Source organism: Canis lupus, chromosome 9 (assembly GCF_011100685.1).
Source record: "Canis lupus familiaris isolate Mischka breed German Shepherd chromosome 9, alternate assembly UU_Cfam_GSD_1.0, whole genome shotgun sequence".
NCBI lineage: Eukaryota > Metazoa > Chordata > Mammalia > Carnivora > Canidae > Canis > Canis lupus.
In genome coordinates, this window is record NC_049230.1 from 56,128,431 (window position 1) to 56,149,166 (window position 20,736).

The 20,736-nt window shown below is 43.7% G+C and overlaps 1 protein-coding gene across 7 annotated transcripts in view; it reads right to left on the reverse strand.

The window, feature by feature from the left end:
• GARNL3 (GTPase activating Rap/RanGAP domain like 3) overlaps nucleotides 1-20,736 on the reverse strand; it is a 146,765-nt gene that overhangs the window by 108,933 nt on the left and 17,096 nt on the right. For 4 of the 7 annotated variants that reach the window (XM_038549297.1, XM_038549295.1, XM_038549296.1 and 1 more), the window contains exon 3: nucleotides 247-316. In XM_038549297.1, the coding sequence (XP_038405225.1) occupies nucleotides 247-316 (70 nt within the window). Of the gene's footprint in view, nucleotides 1-246; nucleotides 723-1,044; nucleotides 1,162-1,303; nucleotides 1,327-20,736 lie in introns of those variants that run through there. The other 3 variants (XM_038549299.1, XM_038549300.1, XM_038549298.1) reach the window with 3 other exon arrangements.

The following is a 20,736-nucleotide window of genomic DNA, read 5'->3' on the forward strand; positions in this document are numbered from 1 at the left end:
AAAAATACCAAGCCACCACATATTTTTAACAAACTGGGAGGCACAGACAGATTAAGAGTACATAACAATAAAACAGATAAAGATGATCAGATTATTATGGCCTTTCAATAGTCATTTATTCCCATCCGAGCCTCACACTGTACCCACATGGTCTGGCAGTAAATATACAACAAAAGATCTGATGAGCTTGGCGATGCTCTAAATCTAAATCAATGTACTACCACTGAACAGACAGTGTAAACTTACCAGCTCCACAGATCCATAATGTTTCCTACTGAAATCCCCACGTCTACAGCCTAGGTCTTCCGAGACAGAGCTGGAACAAAAATGCTTCATCAGTATTATACATAGCGATCTGGCCACAAACCTTCTGCAAAAATCGACTACCATTTGCAAAAAGGGCTGCTATGGAACAGGCTTGCCCCAGCTCCTCACTGCAGGGGAGCCTCCTTGCAACAGACACAGTCCTCAGCAGCCATTGCAGAGCCCGGCGTTCGTGGAGCCCTCAGTAAAGAGAAAAACACCCGAGTCATTCCTGGAAGTATAGGCAATGATTGAATTAAATATTTAGTCATTTGGAATCGACTGAAATTTCCAAGGCTACTGGTGGTTTATAATTTCATTTCTGTATAACCAAAGGGGATGAAAGACCCTGCAGTAAACTTGAGGCGAGGGATAAAGCTTGCAATTATCTTTCGTTTAAGAGAGCCTCTTTGTCCCAAATATTCAACATTAAAATAACCAGCCTTATTTGATGCTACAGAGCAGAAATGAAACTTTAAATAGGAGGAAGAAACTTCAAAATCCTGCCAGGCCCCACCCCACCCCTTTTAATTTATGATAATATGACAATATGAAAAAAATAAAAAAGAGCAGCACTGACAGAAAATCTAAAAATCTAACTTCAAGGATATTTAATTTTTATATAACAGTAGCTAATACTTTCCCCAGCCACCCCCTACCCCCATCAGAAGGCTTAAATCAGATAAGAAAAATCACACGCATTGTAAAGAAGAGCAATTAAAACAAGGGCAAAACTCTTACTGCATTTACATCTTGAATGCAGAATTCCACACTCAAAAGACACATATCTTATCGACTGAGTTAGTATATTTGGGACTCCAAGCGGTGCTCCTGAAACCACCGGAGATCCACAGATGCAAGCAGCTTTAACAAGTTTTGTTCTCATATGTCATGCAAATAACTCTACTGAATCATAGAAAAGAAAATTGCACAGGAGCTACATGTTTCATCTCTCCAAAATATTTGGGATCTAACATGCAGAGAGAGGTGCATTTTGTACCTTTTCATCCTTCCTTAAAAAGTAGCTACATTTTCTAAATTACAGCCTTCTTGGCATGCTCAGAAAGAGACTGACTCTGCTATTTAGCATCCACAGACCTGACTCTTTGCCAGGACACTATTTGATAGGCTCCAAGCAAGACAGCATGAAAGAAATGAGGGTCTATTGGTATTCTGCTTCCACCATTTCACAGAGATGAGTGAATTAATCTTATATGAGAAATTTAACCTTTTGTAGTCCTTACTTCCTTAGCAGAAACTGTGCAACAAATTAACAAATGCAACTTGGAAGGGTGCCCCACTTATTTCCCAAGCTGCCATCCTGCTTCTAGCAACAGGATTTTCTACCCTCTAAAAAAGTCTCTGAAAGAGATTTAAAATTTCCCTCCATGACCTATTTCGGTCTGTATTCAAATGTCCTCTATGCCTATTTTCTTAGCCCATTTTGAAAACCCTCCTGGAGAATATTGCCAGTGCCCTATGTAACAGTTTCAGGATCCTTCCCCAGTGGCCTTGGGTTACTGAGAGAGTGGACTTCAGTGACAAGAGCATCTCTGCATGGAGCCAGAGATGGGGCACAGAGCGAAGGCCCAATGGCTGGTGCCTGAAAGCTCTGTCTGCCCAGCTCAGCCCACCTCTTCAGTTTTAGCAGTAGCACCACCCCCCTCCCCGTAGCTTCTAACACAACTGACCACCATCATGAGAGGAGCAAGGATGCTGGGCTGGGGGGCCCTCCCGGGGCCACTGGAAGCATCACCAAGGGCGCTCTGAGACACAGTGCCAGCTCGCTAACTTTGCCAACAGCCAGAAGCTAACACAAAAAAAGATGACAATCCTGAATCCTGGGGCAAACACATCCTTAGAAGCTTCATAGGGAGCAAAGAGTGTCCTATGAAAACAACCCAGAGAGATAGAAACAGAACATCTGCTATCAGTTGCCGGTTTCCCCCTTTAATGACATTTCATGCAATAAACTGCAGGGACAGTGCGCTAATGGAGAGAGCCAGGCTGAACTATATGGGGTGCATTTCTGTGGCTGTAGGAGGCACTCAACCCACCATGTTATGAAGCCCTTCCACCTCCATCTACTCCCTCCTCAGGCTCTCTGGCCTCTTGCTACCCAGGACAAGAGAAGTGATTAAAGGAGTCACTGAGAGCTCCCAGAGGAGCTTTGTTCTCCTCTGGGTCCTAAGGTCTGGTCTACTGCTTGGCACAGAGTGGACATGGACAAAATGTTTGTTGTCTTAATGCAAGTATTTGTACATCATTTGGATCTTACTCGCTAGTGCCTGAGAGCACCACCAGTGAGCACCAGGCCAGCCACCTGTTGACAGACTCCCTCATAAGCCAGTGGTCATTATTCTATCCAGACAGTACTGGCCTAAGACACTGCTATGTGCATGCCAAAACCTATTCTCTTTTTCCTCTTGGGCTTGTCACTAGATGACATTTCCTAGCCCCTCTTGCAGTGTGGCTACATGACTGAACTTTGGCCAAGAGAGTATGGGCTGAAGTGCTATGTACCATTTCCAGGCACAGCCCATGAGAGGCCCTTACTTTCCTTCCCCTTGGCCAGCAGGGTGGAGAGGACTATAAGGACCTGCAGGAGGGCAGAGCTTCAGGATGGAAAAACCTGGTCTCTGAAAGACCAAGTGGAAGGCCGCACCTCCAGGAACATCCATATTAGAATATGCTGTGAACAAGACATAAACACTGACTTGTGTTAACCCCAAAGAATTTAGGCTTACCTGTTAAAGCTGTCTTGTCACCCGAACTAATCTGCAAGTGGGTATCTTGCAGCGGGGTGCTACCATAGCAACCTAGAGTATATGGCACCTGCTTGGTAGGTAGGTAGCTGTCAGTGAGGAAATTGACCCTGGAGGCTGGGAAGATGGAGATCTATGTAACACAGTGGCAAAATATGTGATAAAACTTATACCTGCAGAGATGTAGAAGGGGAACCTGTGCCTTCTGAGCCTGCAGCCCTAGAAAAAGTGGCAGGATAGTGATGCTGTGTGTACCTCCTACTGGCTGACCTTGGCAAAGTTTTTTGTTTTTTTTTTTTACAAAGGAGAGACAGAGCCCAGGCAAGAGCCAGATGGGTTTCACACAAAGGAAGGGAACAGAGAGAGTCTAGAGATCAAGGGCCTCACAGGCTTAAGAAACCATCATTTTTGGACTCCAAACAGTAAGAGTTCTGTTGTGGGCAGAAATGAGGGAGACGTAACTCTTCCAGACCTCACCCATAAAAATTTCCCACAGAGAATCAATCCTTGCTCTCTTTGCTCACCTGCTCGATGAATGGAGAGGGCTGTGAGGACCAAGACAGGTGAAGCCAGGACAAGAAGAAGGCTTGCTCCCTACATGACCACAGAGAAGATACCAAGTGACATGAGTGAAAAATAACTGATTATTTTATGGCATGAAGATTCAGAGTTTATTACAACAGGTGATTTTATCTTAATGGGTATGGTTCTCTGTAGTTAACAGACAGGAGAAGAATAACTCACACAATAATGGGTGGGCAGAGGGCTGGCAGCCCAGAGGATTCTCAGGGGTCAGCAAACTATGGCCCCCAACCACCTGTTACTGCAAATGAAGTTTTATTGGAATATGCCACGCCCTTTGGCTACAGGTAGTCTGGGAGGGCTTTGCATCACGACAGGGCAGCGTTGAGCCACTGCAACAGACTGTATGTATGGCCCACAGAGCTCAAGCTATTTACTCTCTGGCACTTTACAGAAAAAAGTTTGCCCAGCCTCTTCTGTACAGCCTCGCAAATCCCCTTTGCTGGTTCCAGGCCTCCCAATGAACTGGGATGAATAAGCCAATGGAAATACTTGAGTCCATCAGAATCCCTGGGCGAAGCTTTCTAAAAATGCAGATTCCCTGGCTCTATTCCCAGAGGTTGTGACTCAGCACATTTGTGATTTTCACAAGCCGCTGGGGGAATTCTGATGCAGGTGGTCCACAGACAGTGTTTTGAAGAATCCTGCTCTTCCAGATGACTCTGGAACCCCTGGGAAACCCGTCAGCCATTCTGCAGTACTTACATAAGGAGGGACAAGGCCTTATTTGTTTTAATGGGAGGACGTGTGATATAGTCCTTACAAACATGTGATTCAGTCACAGATATATAAGTTCTTAACCTCCCTTGGCAATGTGTAAAATGTGTAATCAAGTATTGCCTACTTAGAAGGAATAAATCAGAAAGAACAAATAAAAGTTTATTTTAAGCACAAGGTCTGGGTGGCTCAGTGGTTAAGCGCCTTCGGCTCAGAGCGCGATCCTGGAGTCCCGGGATCATGTCCCACATTGGGCTCCCTGCATGCAGCCTGCTTCTCCCTCTGCCTGTGTCTCTGCCTCTCTCTCTTTCTGTGCCTCTCATAAATAAATACAATCTTTAAAAAAAAAAAAAAAAAAGCACAAGGTCTGTCACATAAAAACCACTCAATAAGTGTTAGCTATTGCATTACTGCTCTTATTAGCAGTATGATTTTCAAGGTTGTTAAAGCTTTGGGAAGGGACATTTGCCATAGACAATTACCCACTTTTTAAAGAGTTCTAAATAAGACACCACACCCCCATAGCAGAAGAATAGGTTTGGGGCCAAGCAACAGGCCTTTCTGGACAGGGCTAAGTGCAACGTCACAGTTCAGCACGATGTCTCCTCCCTCAAAGGGCTGCCCCTAGCAGTGTGGCCCCACCTAGAAAGTACTTGGGACCCAAAAGCATGTCACCAGCACAGGGCAGGTGCAAAAAAGAACCAGAGAGTTCAAGTTTCTCACTCACATGCAATGTGTTCTGGGCTCTAAATAGAAACTCTGTTTTAGCAAATTAATGTGTGAGGACACTGGATCACGCTTTGAAAGCATGCACAGGGCTGAGGACCTTCATGTTACCTCTCTAAATAAGGCCTGGGATGAGAGCAAAGATTTCCAGCCCCACAAAGAGGCTACAAAAATTACTATTATATAAGTCAGATTCCCAGAAAGCAGACAATCCCCTCCAAAGAGTCAAATTAAATAAGGAAAGAAAGGAAGCTGATTCTCAGTGATATGGGTCCTTTACTTGACTGACCTAGAGATTAGTGATTCACCCTGATGCCCGGCCAGACCCCACTAATCCAGGTCCTGGTCATTTCCAGCCTTGCTAGAGTAGTTAAAGCCAACAGTGAGCACGAGGACTCTTCCTGGGTCAACAGAGAGAATTTGTGAAAAGCAACAGGCAGATTTTCAGGAGCCTATGGACAGCAGGGTTCAGGGTGAGGAACTCCAGGACAAGGCCTCAGCCCTCTTGAGAAACAGAAAGTAATAGACAGATGGAGGAGATCCCCCTATTTGAGGACCAGAGAGGCTAAAAAATGTGTCAGACTACAGATGTGGGCTTGGACAGAGCCTGAGCCTCCTAACACCAGGAACCAGGACAGCTTATTGCACAGAAGGGACCAGTTGTCTCTCCTGAAGGTAAGTGACACCAAGAAAGCAGAGATGTGATTATACATTAATTTCCAACAATGAAATGGAAGAATTCGGTCCTCTTTCGAAGACATTTAAGATATCAGAAAGGAAGAATTAAGCAGGAAGATTTGTAGAGTGTAAGGAGCCCTGGAAATCAGAGCCCCTTGATTCTTGCTTCAGACAGCTCCCTGCTCCCCTGTCAGAAAGAACAAATAAAAGTTTATTTATTGTATCTGGGGTTGCAGGATCCTGTGTTCCTTGGACCAGGATCTTAAGTTTAGCATGGATTTGAATCTCAACTCTATGGCACACCAGCTCTGCAACCTCAAGCAAGTTACTTATCCTCTCTGAGTCTCCTTCCTTGTCCATAACACGGGCTGAAAATAGCCAGTTTTAGGATTTAAAGATACCATAAGGTGCTTAGCACAACACCTGACACATAGTAGCCACTAAACAGACATTGGTTATTCCAACTGCCACTGACTTATCCATCTTGGTCATCACCATGCCTTGTGTGTCTTACAGAGCACCTGGTTCATAGCCGTCTACTCAGTAAATATTGGCTGAATAAATGAATTATGAATAACTGATAATGTCTGCTCACCTTTGCTCTGCCTACATTCAGGTGGGTTCCTGCCTCCTACTCCTTTCTCTTCCTCAGCCCCCACCTGCCATTTGATATTCTGACAGCCCTTGGATGCAACTGCTGTTACTTTCACCACTACTAAGACATCTTTCTCACTAGAATCCTCTTTTCTCCAATATTCTGGAATGCATTCCTCCTACAGTATTAATGTATATACAAAGTTTCTGACAAAGACACATGTCCCTGGAATTCACCTGGTTCTCTACTATCATTCAAGTCTTAGGGTAATTCCCTGCAAGGTTCCTCTCGATAATGATCTCTACTAGTGCCTCTGAAATCTCTAGATAAAAACAGCAACCTTAACAAATGCTGGTGAGGATAGGAGCAGCTGGACCTCTCACACATTGCAGTGGGAAAGTAAAATGGTAAGCTAAGCCTCTTTGGAGAACAATTTGGCAGTGACTTGTAAAATTAAACATGCAGTTACCCTTATGACCCAATAATTACTCTTGGGCATTTATCCCAGAGAAATGAAAATGGATAGTCACAAAAATCTGTACACAAATGTTTTGTAGCAGTTTTCTTCAGAATAGCCTCAAGCTGGAAAAATCCTAGAAGTCCTTGAAAGGGTAAATGGTTAGGGGGCACCTGGGTGGCACAGTCGGTTAAGCATCTGACTCTTGATTTTGGCTTAGGTCATGATCTCAGGGTCATGTGGGATTGAGCCCTAAGTCAGCCTCCACACTAGCTGGGAGTCTGCTTCTCTCCCTCTCCCTCTGCCTCTGCCCCTATATCCTGGTTTGTGCACTCTCTCAGATAATTAATTATTTAAATAAAAATTTAAAAAGGCAGGGGCACCTGGGTGGCTCAGTGGTTGAGTGTCTGCCTTTGGCTCAGGTAGTGATCCCAGGGTCCCAGGATCAAGTCCCGCATTTCTCCCTCTGCCTACGTCTCTGCCTTTCTCTGTATCTCTTATGAATAAATAAATAAAATCTTTTTTTTTTTTTTAAAGAAAGGGCAAATGGTTAAACAAACCATGATGTATCCATCCCATGGAGCATTGCTCAGTAATTAAAAGAACAAACGCTCGTCAATGTAATACAAATTTGGGGGGAATTATGGTGTGTGAACAAAACCCAACCCCAAAAGGTTACATACTGTGTGATTCCATTTATATAACATTATTGAAATGACAAGATGGTAGGGGGGTGGGTATGGTTATGAAGGGCTGCTCAGGGAGCATGCGGTGATGAAGCCATTCCCTACCTGGCCTGTGGTGGTGGCTAAACAAACCCACCCATGTGACAGAACTGTATATAAAACAGGAAATCAAGGACCAGTGAACTCTATTGACAACAGCTTTCCGGCAGTGATACTGTACAATAGTGATGCAGGATGTTACCTTGGGGGAAACTGGGTAAAGGGCACACGGGATCTCTGTTATTTCTTTATTTCTTTTTTTAAAGTAAGCTCTATGCCCAACATGGGGCTTGAACTCACGACCCCAAGATCAAGAGTTACATGTTCTTCCAACTGAGCCAGTCAGGTGCCCCATCTGTTTTCTTACAACTTCCTATGAATCTATGATTCTCTCACAATAAAAAGTTTCATTAAAAAAACCAACAATAGTATCTGAGTCAAAATTCTTTCACTCATTCTGTAATATTTACTGAGCACCTAGGAGTTACCAGGTATCGGGCTCAGGTGCTAAACCTGAGATGTGTGGTCCCTGCTTTTGCAGGGCTTACATTTCCAGTGGGAAATTTCACATACACAGGACTTAACCGGAACTAAAATATTGTGCAAGCAAAGCACACCTGTGTATGGCAAATATGGTAAACTGTAAAACAGCCTCTTTTTATCCCCTCATGGGTAGCATATGCAATCTTCAGGTGTGGGTGCCCAGAGCAGAAGCCTGTCACACTTTTCTTAGCTCAAGACCCACCATTCAGAAAGCCAGGAATTGCAACCTACAAGAGGATTCCTGCAAGTGTAATGACTGTGCATCTGCTCTCTGCTCTTGAATATCAAATCCACCACTCTCCATTGCTCCGAGCTTCTCTTTTCCTGTAATGTCAAGACTGGAGGGCTTTCCAGCTCCCAGTATAATTTGCCCAGAGGAGACCTACACAGGCATGACCACAAAGTGTTAAACAGAAACTGGCTTAAAGAAAAAAAAATCAACAGACAATATATGTCGCTGCATACCTTCCTGGATCACCTGCAGATTTTACTTCTTCAGGGAAATCCCTCCAAGGTCTGTTTCCCTAGGTCCTCAAAGATTTTCCACAAGATGTGCCTCCAACAACACCCAGAGCCTGAAGGGAGGCATGCTATCCAGAGTAGGTGCTTCTGAACAGCCCCCTATGTGGCACTAATACTAGAGAACAACAAGGTCATTCTGACACTTGTGACCCAGAATGGTGTGGTCCTTGGACCTGAGCCAGTTAGAAATGTAGACTCTCAGGCCCCGCCCCAGACCTAATGAAATGGAATAGCGTGGCAAACTGAGCTTGGGGAAGCACTGATTCTATATAGCTAGGTTCTCAAGCCTAGCTAATATACCGGAATCATCTGGGTTTTTTCTCTGTTTTATTATGAAATGTATCAAGACATAGAAAAACAAATAATACAATGAACATTTACAGACAGACTTGAAACCCCTGGGTACCCCTCTCTGATCCTACTGTCATCTCTCCCTCCCCTGAAATAATCACAAAATAATTTGGCTTATACTTTCCTGCTCATATTTTTCTATTTGTACTGTATGCTTATTCATAACCAATATACAGTAATACTTAGCATATTTTAAAATTTTACACAAATAAATACCATTCCTATGCATGTCTTACCACAACTAGCTTCTCTGATGGAACAATTTGTTGTTGATATTTGTACATGTCGATACCTGTAGCTCTGATTTGTTCACATATGCTGCTGTAGAGTATCCTTCTGGATTAATGTACCATTGTTCTTTGTACCAGTATCCTTCTGGATTAATGTACCATTGTTCATCTTCCTTCTGTTGGACATTTGAATTGTTTTCAGTTTTTACACAGCACTGTAATCAACATCCTTTTACATTTCTTCTTCAGTACAATGGCAATCACATCCCTAGATGACATACCTAGGAGTGCAACATATGACGCACATATGACCCATATGAAAAAATATATATTTGAGAGAAAGAGAGAGAGAGAAAGAGAGAGAGAGAGCATGGGTGGGGTGAGGAACAGAGGTAGAAGCAAACTCCCCACTGAGCAGGGAACCTGATCCGGGGCTTGATCCCAGAACTCTGGGATCATGACCTGAGCTTAAGGCAGCCACCTAACTGACTGAGCCACCCAGGCAGCCATGATTTGCCTATTTCTGATTCTTTGTCCATTCCCTTTCATTAGATTGTTGGTCTTTCCCTAACTGATCTGTAAGAATTATTGGTATGTTCTGAATACCAATACTTTCTGGTTAATAAATCACAGATGTTTTCTACGAAACTGGTTTTTCCTTCCCTTTTTTTTTTTTTTAAAAGATTTTATTTATTTATTCATGAGAAACACACAGAGAGAGAGAGAGAGAGAGAGAGAGAGGGGCAGAGACACAGGCAGAGGGAGAAGCTGGCTCCATGCAGGGAGCCCGACGTGGGACTTGATTCCGGGACTCCAGGATCACACCCTGGGCTGAAGGCAAGTGCTAAGCTGCTGAGCCACCCAGGGATCCCCTGAAACTGGTTTTTCTTTTAAAAACCTGCTCCTGGTATCTTTTATCCTGCAGACATTAAAATTTTTTAGTGTAAAGATTTTCAATCTTTTCCTTTTTGGTGTTTGTTTTTCTAACTTAAGAAATCCTTCACAAAAAAAAAAAAAAAAGAAAAGAAAAGAAATCCTTCACCAAGGATTTTACGACATTTACACAATGTCGTAAAGACAGTCTCCTGTCACCCCCTGCAAGTGTTTTAGTTTGCTTTAAAAAAATTCATCTAAAGGGGCACGTGGATGGCTCAGTGGTTGAATATCTGCCTTTGCCTCAGGTTGTGATCCCGGCATCTGGGATCGAGTCCCACATCGGCTCCCTGCAGGGAGCCTGCTTCTCCCTCTTCCTGTGTCTCTGCCTCTCTCTGTGTGTCTCCCATGAATAAATAAATAAAATCTTAAAAAAAAAATTCACCTAAATATATAAATACCCAGTCCCTACCCCAAACCTCCTCTATCAGAATCTTCAGGAGTGGGATCTAAGCACCCATATCTTTAGGATGTTTTTTTTTTTTTAATTTGAGACAGAGCATGAGCAGAGGGGAAGGGCAGAGACAGAGAGAAATGTAGGCTCTCTGCTGAACAGGGAACCTGATGTGGGGCTCAATCCCAGAACTCTAAGATCATGACCTGAGCCAAAGGCAGATGCTTAACTGACTGAGCCACCAAGGCACCTGTATTTTTAACCAAAATAAATCCCAAAGATGGCCTGAGGAATGCTGGTAGACCCATTTCCTACCCACTAGGTGTCAAAGGAAGGCATCTCCTCTACAGAACCCTATAGAACCATTTCATCTCTGCCTCTTTCACTGGCTCATTCTTTCTCTTTTAGTTCCCAAACATGAAGTGCTCCCTAAAGTCCATCTTTTGAAGGACTTCACTTTTAGGGCATCGATATTACTGACAAATCTCAAATTTATAAGTATGGGCTTGATGTATGCTCGGTTACCTTCCCTACTTGTCCCAGAAGCATCAGAGGTCAGTGTTGTTTTTCTGAAACCGATCCAACAAGTGGTTTCTCACTTCCACCAGCACTCAATTATTTTCACAATCTCCAAGCTATGGAATGAATCGCTGTTGACATCTCCCTTTCAAGCTCTGCTGTCCATCCTCGAACATCACTGGTGACCATCCCCCTCCTCAGCCAGCCCAGTCCCTCCGTCCAGCAGGTCCTCATTGTCTGAATCCCAGATGCCAGCAACAGCCTCCTCAGTCTTCCTGTTTCCTCATCATACAGTCTTAGGGTGAAGAGACTTCCAGAGACCTCCAGCGCCACAGATTTGGGGACCATATGGGGTCCAATCTGTTATCTGTGATTGTGTATTCTCTACCAGATACTCTGTACTTCCATACCATTAGTGATCATAAACATGGTATGCCCCAAGGCCCTCCATTCTGGCTATTAAAGTTTTCTCCTTTTGGCTATTAAAGTTTTCCTCCATTTCTGGCTATTAAAGTGAATTAAAGTCCCTCACACCTGGATTTTCACCAGCTGGTCCTACATCTTTACACTTTCACTCTTCTACAATTTCTTTACCATCACAGGCCACCCTCCACACATCCCCATCACTGTGGGGTGGAGCCTGCTCCCCTTCCTCTGAACACTTCAGCCACTTTGCCTTTCTTCCTTTTCTTCAGCTCATGAGCAGCTTCTGGGTTTCTCATCTTAGGATCTATAATGCTCTTTCCAAACACCTCCTTCTTCCTGACCCACCTTCTGCTCTCAGGCTAGAAATTCTAAAGGAGGAGTTAGATTAACACCTGCCTCTTCCATTAGAGTATAAACTTGGTAGGGGCAGGATCTTCCTTGGTTTTGTTCAATGCAAAACCTCAGCACTTAACATAATACCTGGTACAGAGTCAGCTCTTAGTGGGGTTGTGTAAGAATGAATGAATGAATGAAAATAAGCCAGCTCACTCTTTGGGGCCATATAAAACAAAGGCTATAGGAAAGCCCTTCAAATATCTGAGGAGAGCCATCCTGTCTCCTAGGGCTTTTCTTCTTTACCAGGGGCCAGGAGTAACACAGGAGCTAGATTGGGTAGGGTGAATACATAGGCTGTTTCATAACTTTCTCTAGGGTCAACCTTGGAGAGCACCCCCATGTGCTCTCAATTTCACTATCAGCTGCTGCTGGAAGCGAACTCCATTAGACAGCATATTCATGAAATTTGTCTTGAGTCAGACATAAGAATATTATAAATGTTGCCTCAGATTAATATGAGAAAATTCATTTCAGAGATTAATATGATGCCAGTAATATGAGCAAACAAAGCAAACGCTATGGGAGCCATCGCAATGGAAGAATGGTGACCTCATTTACTAGCCATCAGTTCATGAAGTTCCTGTTTCCTATGCCTGGTAGCTGGTGTCTTTCAATAAGCAGGTAATACGATTAAGTGCAAGTGACAGGTGCTGTAACATTAAAAAGTGGATCAGGTACAAGTGCCAAATTCATCCCACTGTATACTTAAGGTCCTTGCAGTTTATTGCATGTAAATTATGGCACAAAAAATTCTTTAAAAAGTCATAGAGAGAAAACATAGAACTCTGACCCTAAACTTAAATATCCATATGTACAGAGAAACTTTATGTGCATAAGCATTGCCTGTATTTACTTAGCCCTGTCGCCCACCATTAGTTCACTGCTTGATCGCTCCTTCATGAGTCCTCAGTTTTGAAACTGTAAAATGGGCTTGATTAATGAATTAATTCAACAAATACCAATAACCATGGTATCTTCCTCATAGGGCTATTGGGTTTAATGAGAAAATACACATGGGGTCCCCGGGTGGCTGAGTCAGTTAAGTGTCTGCCTTTGGCTCAGGTCATGATCCTGGGATCCTGGGATTGAGCCCCTCCATCAGGCTTCCTGCTCAGTGGGGACTCTGCCTCTCCCTCTGCTTGCCGCTCCCCCTACTTGTACTCTCTCTGTCAAATAAATAAATAAAATATTTTAAAAAATACATATGAAGAAGCACTTAGCATGATTTCTAGTTTTAGCACAGGAACTCTTTGACTAAATAGGTTGTGCTCCATGCTTCTCATTACGAAGATGTATGTATGCTTAAAGAACAACACAAAGAAAAAAGTCTCTGTGACAAGCTAGAATTTGTTGTAGTCTAAAATTTTCACACTTTAAGAACGCAGCTGTTGGGGAGGAAAAATTTTTCCTCTATCCTCTTAGGTTCTGAAATTGAGGCCTAAACAGACAAAAAGATTAACAGAAATCAAGGCATAGATGTTTACTTTTTTTATTTTATGTGTGCTAGTGCTCCACAGAGGAGAAAACTCAAAGAAGCAGTTAGACTCAGGGGGTTCTATACCCTTTTTCAATAAATTGTGGAGAAGTGACTAGACAAAAGAAGGATTTGAGGCTTCTAAGAGTGGTAAATCATGATAAGATAGTAAGGGGCAAAACTAATGGTAGATACAAATTATTTAGTAAAGCTTTTTTATGCAAACTCATCTGATGCCTTCTCTGTCTCTGGTGATAAGGGTTGTTCTCTCCCTCTAGATACAGGAGAAGAGAGGGGGCACCTTTACAAAGGGAAATTTTTGCCGTGCTTTTAAGAAGATACAGGGAGGGCAGAGAGTTCTTCCTGTGTGTTTTTCCCCATTGCCTTCAGCCTCAAAATAATCTTTATGCCAAAGTAGCATATTTTGGGGTGGCATATTCTGATCCCCTTCATAGCCAATACCAACATATGAAAAATTTCGTCTCAAGCATAGAAATAAATGCTCTGGAACTGACTGAATTTTACCTTGAGGTGACCTAGGAGAGGGGAGTGGGGGAAGTCCAGGTTACATTTTAAGTGATCTCTGTATTGTCCTTCTAATTTTCTGGATCAATTTAGATCCATTCCATGCTTATCTGTGCTCAGTTTTCCTGCAAGCACATTCAGACCACATTGAGGAAGGAAGAAACGCAGCTTACTTTGTGCTTTTAAGGTCAAACTATATTTTGAAAGGCTTTCTAAAACATTGACTTTGCTAAGCTACTCTGATTCTGAGATAGTCTAAGAAAATGAGACTATGAAGCCAAGGGTGAGAAAGAGCTTTAAAGAAAGCAAAGTAATACATAAACCAAACTTACAGAAATGTAGGAGGCAGAGTATTTTTAATAAGAATATTTATTACTATAGAAGATGTCAAGAAAACAAGTCTGCTTCCAAGGCTAAAATGAGACTTATAAATATGACTGTTAGCTAGGTGAATTTAGGGCAGGGCAGCCTAAATTATTTTCTTTTGATCCATAAGAGCAACGATTAAAAAAAATAATACTATCTAGTCACTATTTATAGTGTGTCCTTAAAGTGTTCTGTACTGTACTTTGAGATGAGGTGAGCACCAAAAATGGGTTGCTGGCCCTTGAGGACCATAAAATTTGAAAAATAGAAAACTCGAATAGTCAAAGGAATACAATTCTTAGCAATGGATAACCTCTTAGGAAACCTGATTGCGTTTAGCTGTTACTCCTCCAGGGGCTGCTGAACTCCGGGGTGAGTAGGGCACATGCAACTTTAGTTCCTGAGAAAGGGCCAGGATGTCCTGGCAGAGTGAGACCGTATTCCTCCTGGTTCTTAGATCACACGAAGCAGCAATGCAATTTTTAACTCCATGCCTAGCTTGATCAGTGAAGAGCCTCTCCTTCTGATTCAGGCCACCTCCCTTCCTGGGGATCTTACTACTCCTGTGCTGTTAAATATTAGCTCTAAGCTAACAACTCCCCAAACCAAAGCTCCAATTTGGATCTTTCTCTCTAACTGCAAACTTGGACTTCCAGGTGTGGGCCCTAGTTCCACAGACACCCAGGCACTGACCACACTCACATCCACTCCCACGTGTGGCTTAGCAAACTGCCACCTTTTCCCCAGTCATTCAATGTACAAGGTTCAGGGCAATCACCCCTAACTCCCCTCCCATCCAGCACTGGGTGGATCACTGGGTGCTGTTGTTGCTGCCTGCATAGCATTGCTTTTGAAAGTTGTATGCTTGTATCTGTGTATTTGTATTTTATTCTTTGAAGAGAGAATACACTCACCTTGGTTCAAAACCCACAAAGATAAAAGGTTGTACAGGGAAAGCCTCCCTTTCTCTTACCCCTTCAGTCCCCTATTTCCTCTTGTATATCTCCCAGAGATGCTTAACCATTGACAAAGAAAAATGCATATTCCCTTTTCCCTTTTTTCCACACAAATGGTAGCATGTTATACACAATTCTACTCCTTGTTTTTGTTATATTTTTTCATTTAATGTATCTTGGAGATCTTTTCAAATCAGTACCAAAAAAAAGGTCCTGTATTCTTTCTTTTTTTTTTTTAATTTTTATTTATTTATGATAGTCACTCACAGATATATAGAGAGAGGCGGAGACACAGGCAGAGGGAGAAGCAGGCTCCATGCACCGGGAGCCCGACGTGGGACTCGATCCTGGGTCTCCAGGATCGCGCCCTGGGCCAAAGGCAGGCGCCAAACCGCTGCGCCACCCAGGGATCCCTCCTGTATTCTTTCTTATGGCCACAAAGTATTCCTCTGAGTGGATGCATCATATTTTGTTTAACTGATTCCCTAGGTAATGGTTTTCAATCTTTTGCTATTGCTAATACTGCTGCAATGTTTAGCCTTGTATACCATTTTGCACCTATGGGTGTGTGTAGAATTCCACAATGTCTTTCATCCCTCACTCCTCCTCTCCTTCCCCATTTCCACGTTCTCTGCATTAGCTCAGACCTTCATCATTGCAGACAGAAGCCTCCTAGCTGGCACCTCTGCTCTATCACCCTTCACTTAACACCCAACAAATATTTAGTGAGCACTTTCTACATGCCAGATGCTCTGCTAAGACAGGCAAGAACAAGAGAGGAAAAACAAACAAAGCAAACCAAAACAGACCCCCAAAACTCCCCACCAAACTCCCTACACAAATCCTTGCCTGTCTCACAATCGTGGGAGCTGTGGGGGCTTATCAGTAAATCAGAGCACTCTCTTCTCTGTGTTTGGAATCAGCTAAGAGTTAGTGACAGGAGTTAGGAAAATGGAAGTCAGGATATCAAGTTCCTTACTATCAGAGTCTTACTGGTAAATGTAGTTGAGCCCAATAGCCAAATGGGCTTCCTATTCTTCCCTGTCCCTCCAGTTTAGACCTTGGAACAGGCCATTCAAGGGAAATTTGCCTGGAGGGTTGCCAGGGGAACTGCTGTTTCAGGACTGTCGAGCTTCAACAGGGGAGACTGAGGCAGATGGGCCACTACACCTGCCGCTAGAGGACTCAGGTGTATTTTTCCAAATAGAAACAGGAGAGGAGATAACATACAAGCTCTGTGGGCAATCAAGTTCCAAGAGCAAGAGGGGAAAGGGGAGCAGGGACAAGTTAGCAGTCCAAACTCTTCTCCCTAGGCAAGCAGAACGGAAAGTTTCTCTATGGAAACATGAGGACAGGGGAATAGAATTTCCCCCAACAGTAAACCAAAAAGCTTACTTTCTAGCACTGCATTTTAAATTTAAGTGGCCTTTCATTCAGGAACAAACTAGGTCCTTCAAGGGTTTTGGAAGCTGTTTTAAAAATGTCTAAGCACAAAACTGCCTAATATTTGTATAATGCCTTAAAGACAAACTCTTTCAAATACATGCCAATTTTTCTCAAAAGATCAAAAAGTAAATCACTGCCAATTCAGCCTTGTGGGGGAAATGAAATCTGAATTACACGTTGTAAGAAGTCCAACGTTTTGGTAGTATGTTGTAATGAATCATAGGAAAGACTGATTGTAAAAGATAATTCAGAGGGGATGATTAACTTTTCAAACTTCCTTCCGCTTTTGGCTGACATCCTTTTAAGGCAGAACGGCTCTGAAAACCATCTTTTGAATACCCTTGCTTAGTTTTTCCCTAGTTTACTGAACCAAACATGTCTAGGAAGAAATTTTACCTCATTTAGGGTCAGTAATGGTCCTGAAACAAGGTAGGAGTTGGGAGAAGTTAGGATTGCAGTCTTCTACTCTGCCTCCTGCCCTCCCTTCCCAGATGAAACTGCATGATTTTCAATGGTGTTCCACAGCTTCCTGGTCATCACATCCAGTTGTTAGATTGCAGTTCGATCTGCAAGTTTTTGGTTGCATTAGACACCATAAGCCAGCTGCCTGAGTCCCACCATGGGGGATCCCAATTAAATAGGTTCCTTGGGCCATGTTTTTGAAAAAACTTCCTAAGTTATTTTTGTGATCAGTCATAGACCACTCTGCATCTTGAAACCCTTCCACTGGCTTCTGTGACCCATTTGAATCCTGTTCTCCTACCTCCTGACAATTCCTTTTCTTCTCCAAGGCTGCTCTGCTCACCAGGGCAAACAAGAACTAACTCCTCTTCCCCTGGTAACATACTCGCCCAAAAAACCAGGCATGGATATGTGGCCCAGATCTTCCCCAGGGTTCTTCCAATGAATGGAAAAGATTTTTCCTCTTAAGTTTCATGCTCCCTGAGATCACACCACCCACTGCATGGTGACAACTCATAGACAGTAGGAGACAATGAGGCCAATAGACACGGAGAAGCAGGGCTAAGAATTGGGAGGATATGGGAGTTGAGAGAGAAATGGACTGACCTGGCAGCATTTGAGTTCTTGGATCTGGCCATTCCTGAAGCCAGATCGGTCCCTTTCCTTAGTTTGGTTACATGAACCCAGACATTCTCCTTTTTTGGCCTAAACTAATTTGAGTTGGATTTATATAACTTAAAACCAAGAAGACAGCCTAGTCCATGTCTTAATGGGCTCCTGGCCTTGTTCCTGTATGCAGCTGTGAAATTAACTTTGCCAAAGTAGGGCTCAAATCATCACTTGTGTGTCTCAGACACTATTCAGAGTCTACCAGTAGCCCAGGGATTAAGTACAACATTTTTCACAATATGGCCCCCAGTCTGACTTTCCAGACTTCCTACTACTGCACCACATAAGAGGCAAACCAAGATCTGGCCATCTAGAATATCACCCCCGCCCCTGCCTATTAAAGTCTATTCAAGAAAAAGAAAAGGAAGGGAGGTGCTCCTTTTTCAAGGTCCACTTCATATTACTGTGACTTTCCTAAGCATCTCCTGCCCCCAGAGATGTAACAGTACCCTTCCTCTGTACTGATGACATTTATCTAATGATCTTTGTCTTATTTTATCTTGGATTTTGCATCGCCTCATCTCAGGTCCTCTTATTAATGGCAAGACCAACCACTCAGCTGCCCAAGTCAAAACTCAGAGGGTCACTTACACCACCACCTGCACTCTTAATCTTCCCCTCTAATATTCCTTGAATCAATCCCAGGGTTCCTGCCACTCATTAGAACTCTTATATCTCCTCCCTGGACACTCTAATAGGGTCCCCTACCACCAGTCTTGTCCTACTATAACCTGGCTGTCTACTGACACTAGTTATTTTTCTAATAAGCAAGTCTGATGGATGCTATGCCCCAGCCTACAGACTCAAGACCAAACTTCTTAGTGAGTGGTTAAGCCCTCCCACTCGCCAGTGGTTGACTAGCTTCTGTCTACTTTCCGAAGCTCACTGCCTGGCCCTCCTCAAGAGGCACTGGCCAAATGAGACTTCACAGTTCTCTAAACACCCAGAGTGCTTTAATGCTGCTGGCCTTTGCACATATGGTCACCTCTGTCTGGGAAGGCCTCTCCCACTTCTGCCTGGTAAAGTTCCATTCTTCAAGAATTCCCTCCACTGGGAAACCTCCTTGGACTGCCCTAGAGTATTCCCTCAGCCCCCTTCATCTGGAAGGAGAGGCTTTCTTTGCATACCCAGTGACTACTAGCCCAGGGCCCAGCATAGCACACAAGGTGTTCAGTGAATTGTTTGATATCAGAATCTGTTCAGATTGGTGTTACTGTTATATTCTTCATTTGAATATGTATGCAAATACATTCATATATATCAAGATGCCCTGTGGACACCTAAACATTTAGCTCTTGATTGCATGGCTGAGCACCCTGAGGCTGAGTACCGGAGCTAGACAAATCTAGGTTCAAAAGCCCTGCCCTGTCACTTACAAACTGTGTATCTTGGACCGTCTCTTAACCCTTCTGGACTTCAGCTCCCTTATCTGTAAAAGGGAGTAACTACCTTATCGGATTTTTCATGAAGACCAAATGAGAAAACGTATTGAGGATGTTTGCAGACGTGCCTGGTGCACAAGTAATAAATACTGTTGAATGAGTTAATGAATGAATGAATTAGCGGCCCAGATTGGCCGCGGTTCTCAAAGACTCATCTTTCTAGCCCGTTTTCCAGAGAACCCAACATCTGCCTCCTGATAACAGTCAGTTTCAAGTCCGGCCTCTGAGTCTGGGGTCCAGTCCTCCACCCAGACTCGGTTCACCGCCCCCTTATCGCTGTAGCCACCCTCGCCGGACGGCTGCCAATCACCGGGGTCTAGTCCCACCCTTAAGTAACTCCGTTGCTCCCGCTGCATCTCATAGGCTCTCCCGAAGCCCTGCCCGCCCCTTGGATTGCGTCATGCGCGCGGAGCATTGTGGAGCTTGTAGTCTAGAAAAGAGGCGGCGCCGTGCGTGCGGGTGTGGACCAGCTCTCACCCAGAGCTGGGAGATCAGGCCAGCGGGCTGCGTGCGGTTCTCTTCACTGCACCCTGGGTAGATGGAGGCCCAGTCTCCTCTCCCTTGCCAACAACAGGATCATTTTGTGCAGATAATTCAATATTTACTGAAAATTTAGGCTTCAGTTTCAATCTCATATTCTCATTAAGGGGCCATTTATGGAAAGTATGGTGGTCATTCCGAAAAGCCCGAGGTGACTCTAGACTCGCCCTGGTTTCCTTGAAGAATCCAGGACGGAACTGGCAATCACGATTTTTTCTAAACGATGTGACCTTGCACTTTTAAAACTGCATTATCTCTTCAGATTGTAAGTGCTATCAAAGATTCCCCATTGCTTAAGATGTGAAGTTCAGACCCCTTGGTGAGGAATCGAAGCTGCTCCTATTTTGCATTTATTTAATTAGGTATGGTCACTTTTGTGAAAGCAGCATTTCTCAGCCTTTGTGGCTTATGATAATCACCTGGGGAGCTTTATAAAGCATTGGGCTTTGTGTCCCACCCCAGACCTAGGATCTTGGAGGGATGGCTCAAGCTTCCTTGTTCTTAAAGCTCCCAGAGTTGATTCTCACGTGTAGTCAGCATTGAGAACCCCTGGTTTAACGCCTGTCAACTTTGCTGGAACATATTTTCCATGGATCTGAGCCTTCACTCTGTAGTTCCCTGAGTTAAAAGTGGTCTTCTTCCCCCATTCCTGCCCTGGCCAATGCTCATCCTACCAGGCTGATCTCAACTATTACCCCTTTTCTTCCCGGGGTAGAGAGTATTTACTTCTAAAGCCCTTTATACTTGGTTCTTTACACGCAGGACTGGAGTTATCTGGTTACTGTCTGTCTCCCTGGATAGACTCTAAGTTTGTGAAGGCAAACACCTGGAAGAGTCCTCTTTCACCTACTCCAGAGCCACTGAATCAGTCTCTGGGGTGGGCCTCGCATAGGTTGTTTATGCTCCACAGGATATTCTGATCCCTCCCCCCAGATACGAATTAGCTTCACAAAAGCACTGGGTACAGCAGGTATTGATAAATATTTGTCACACT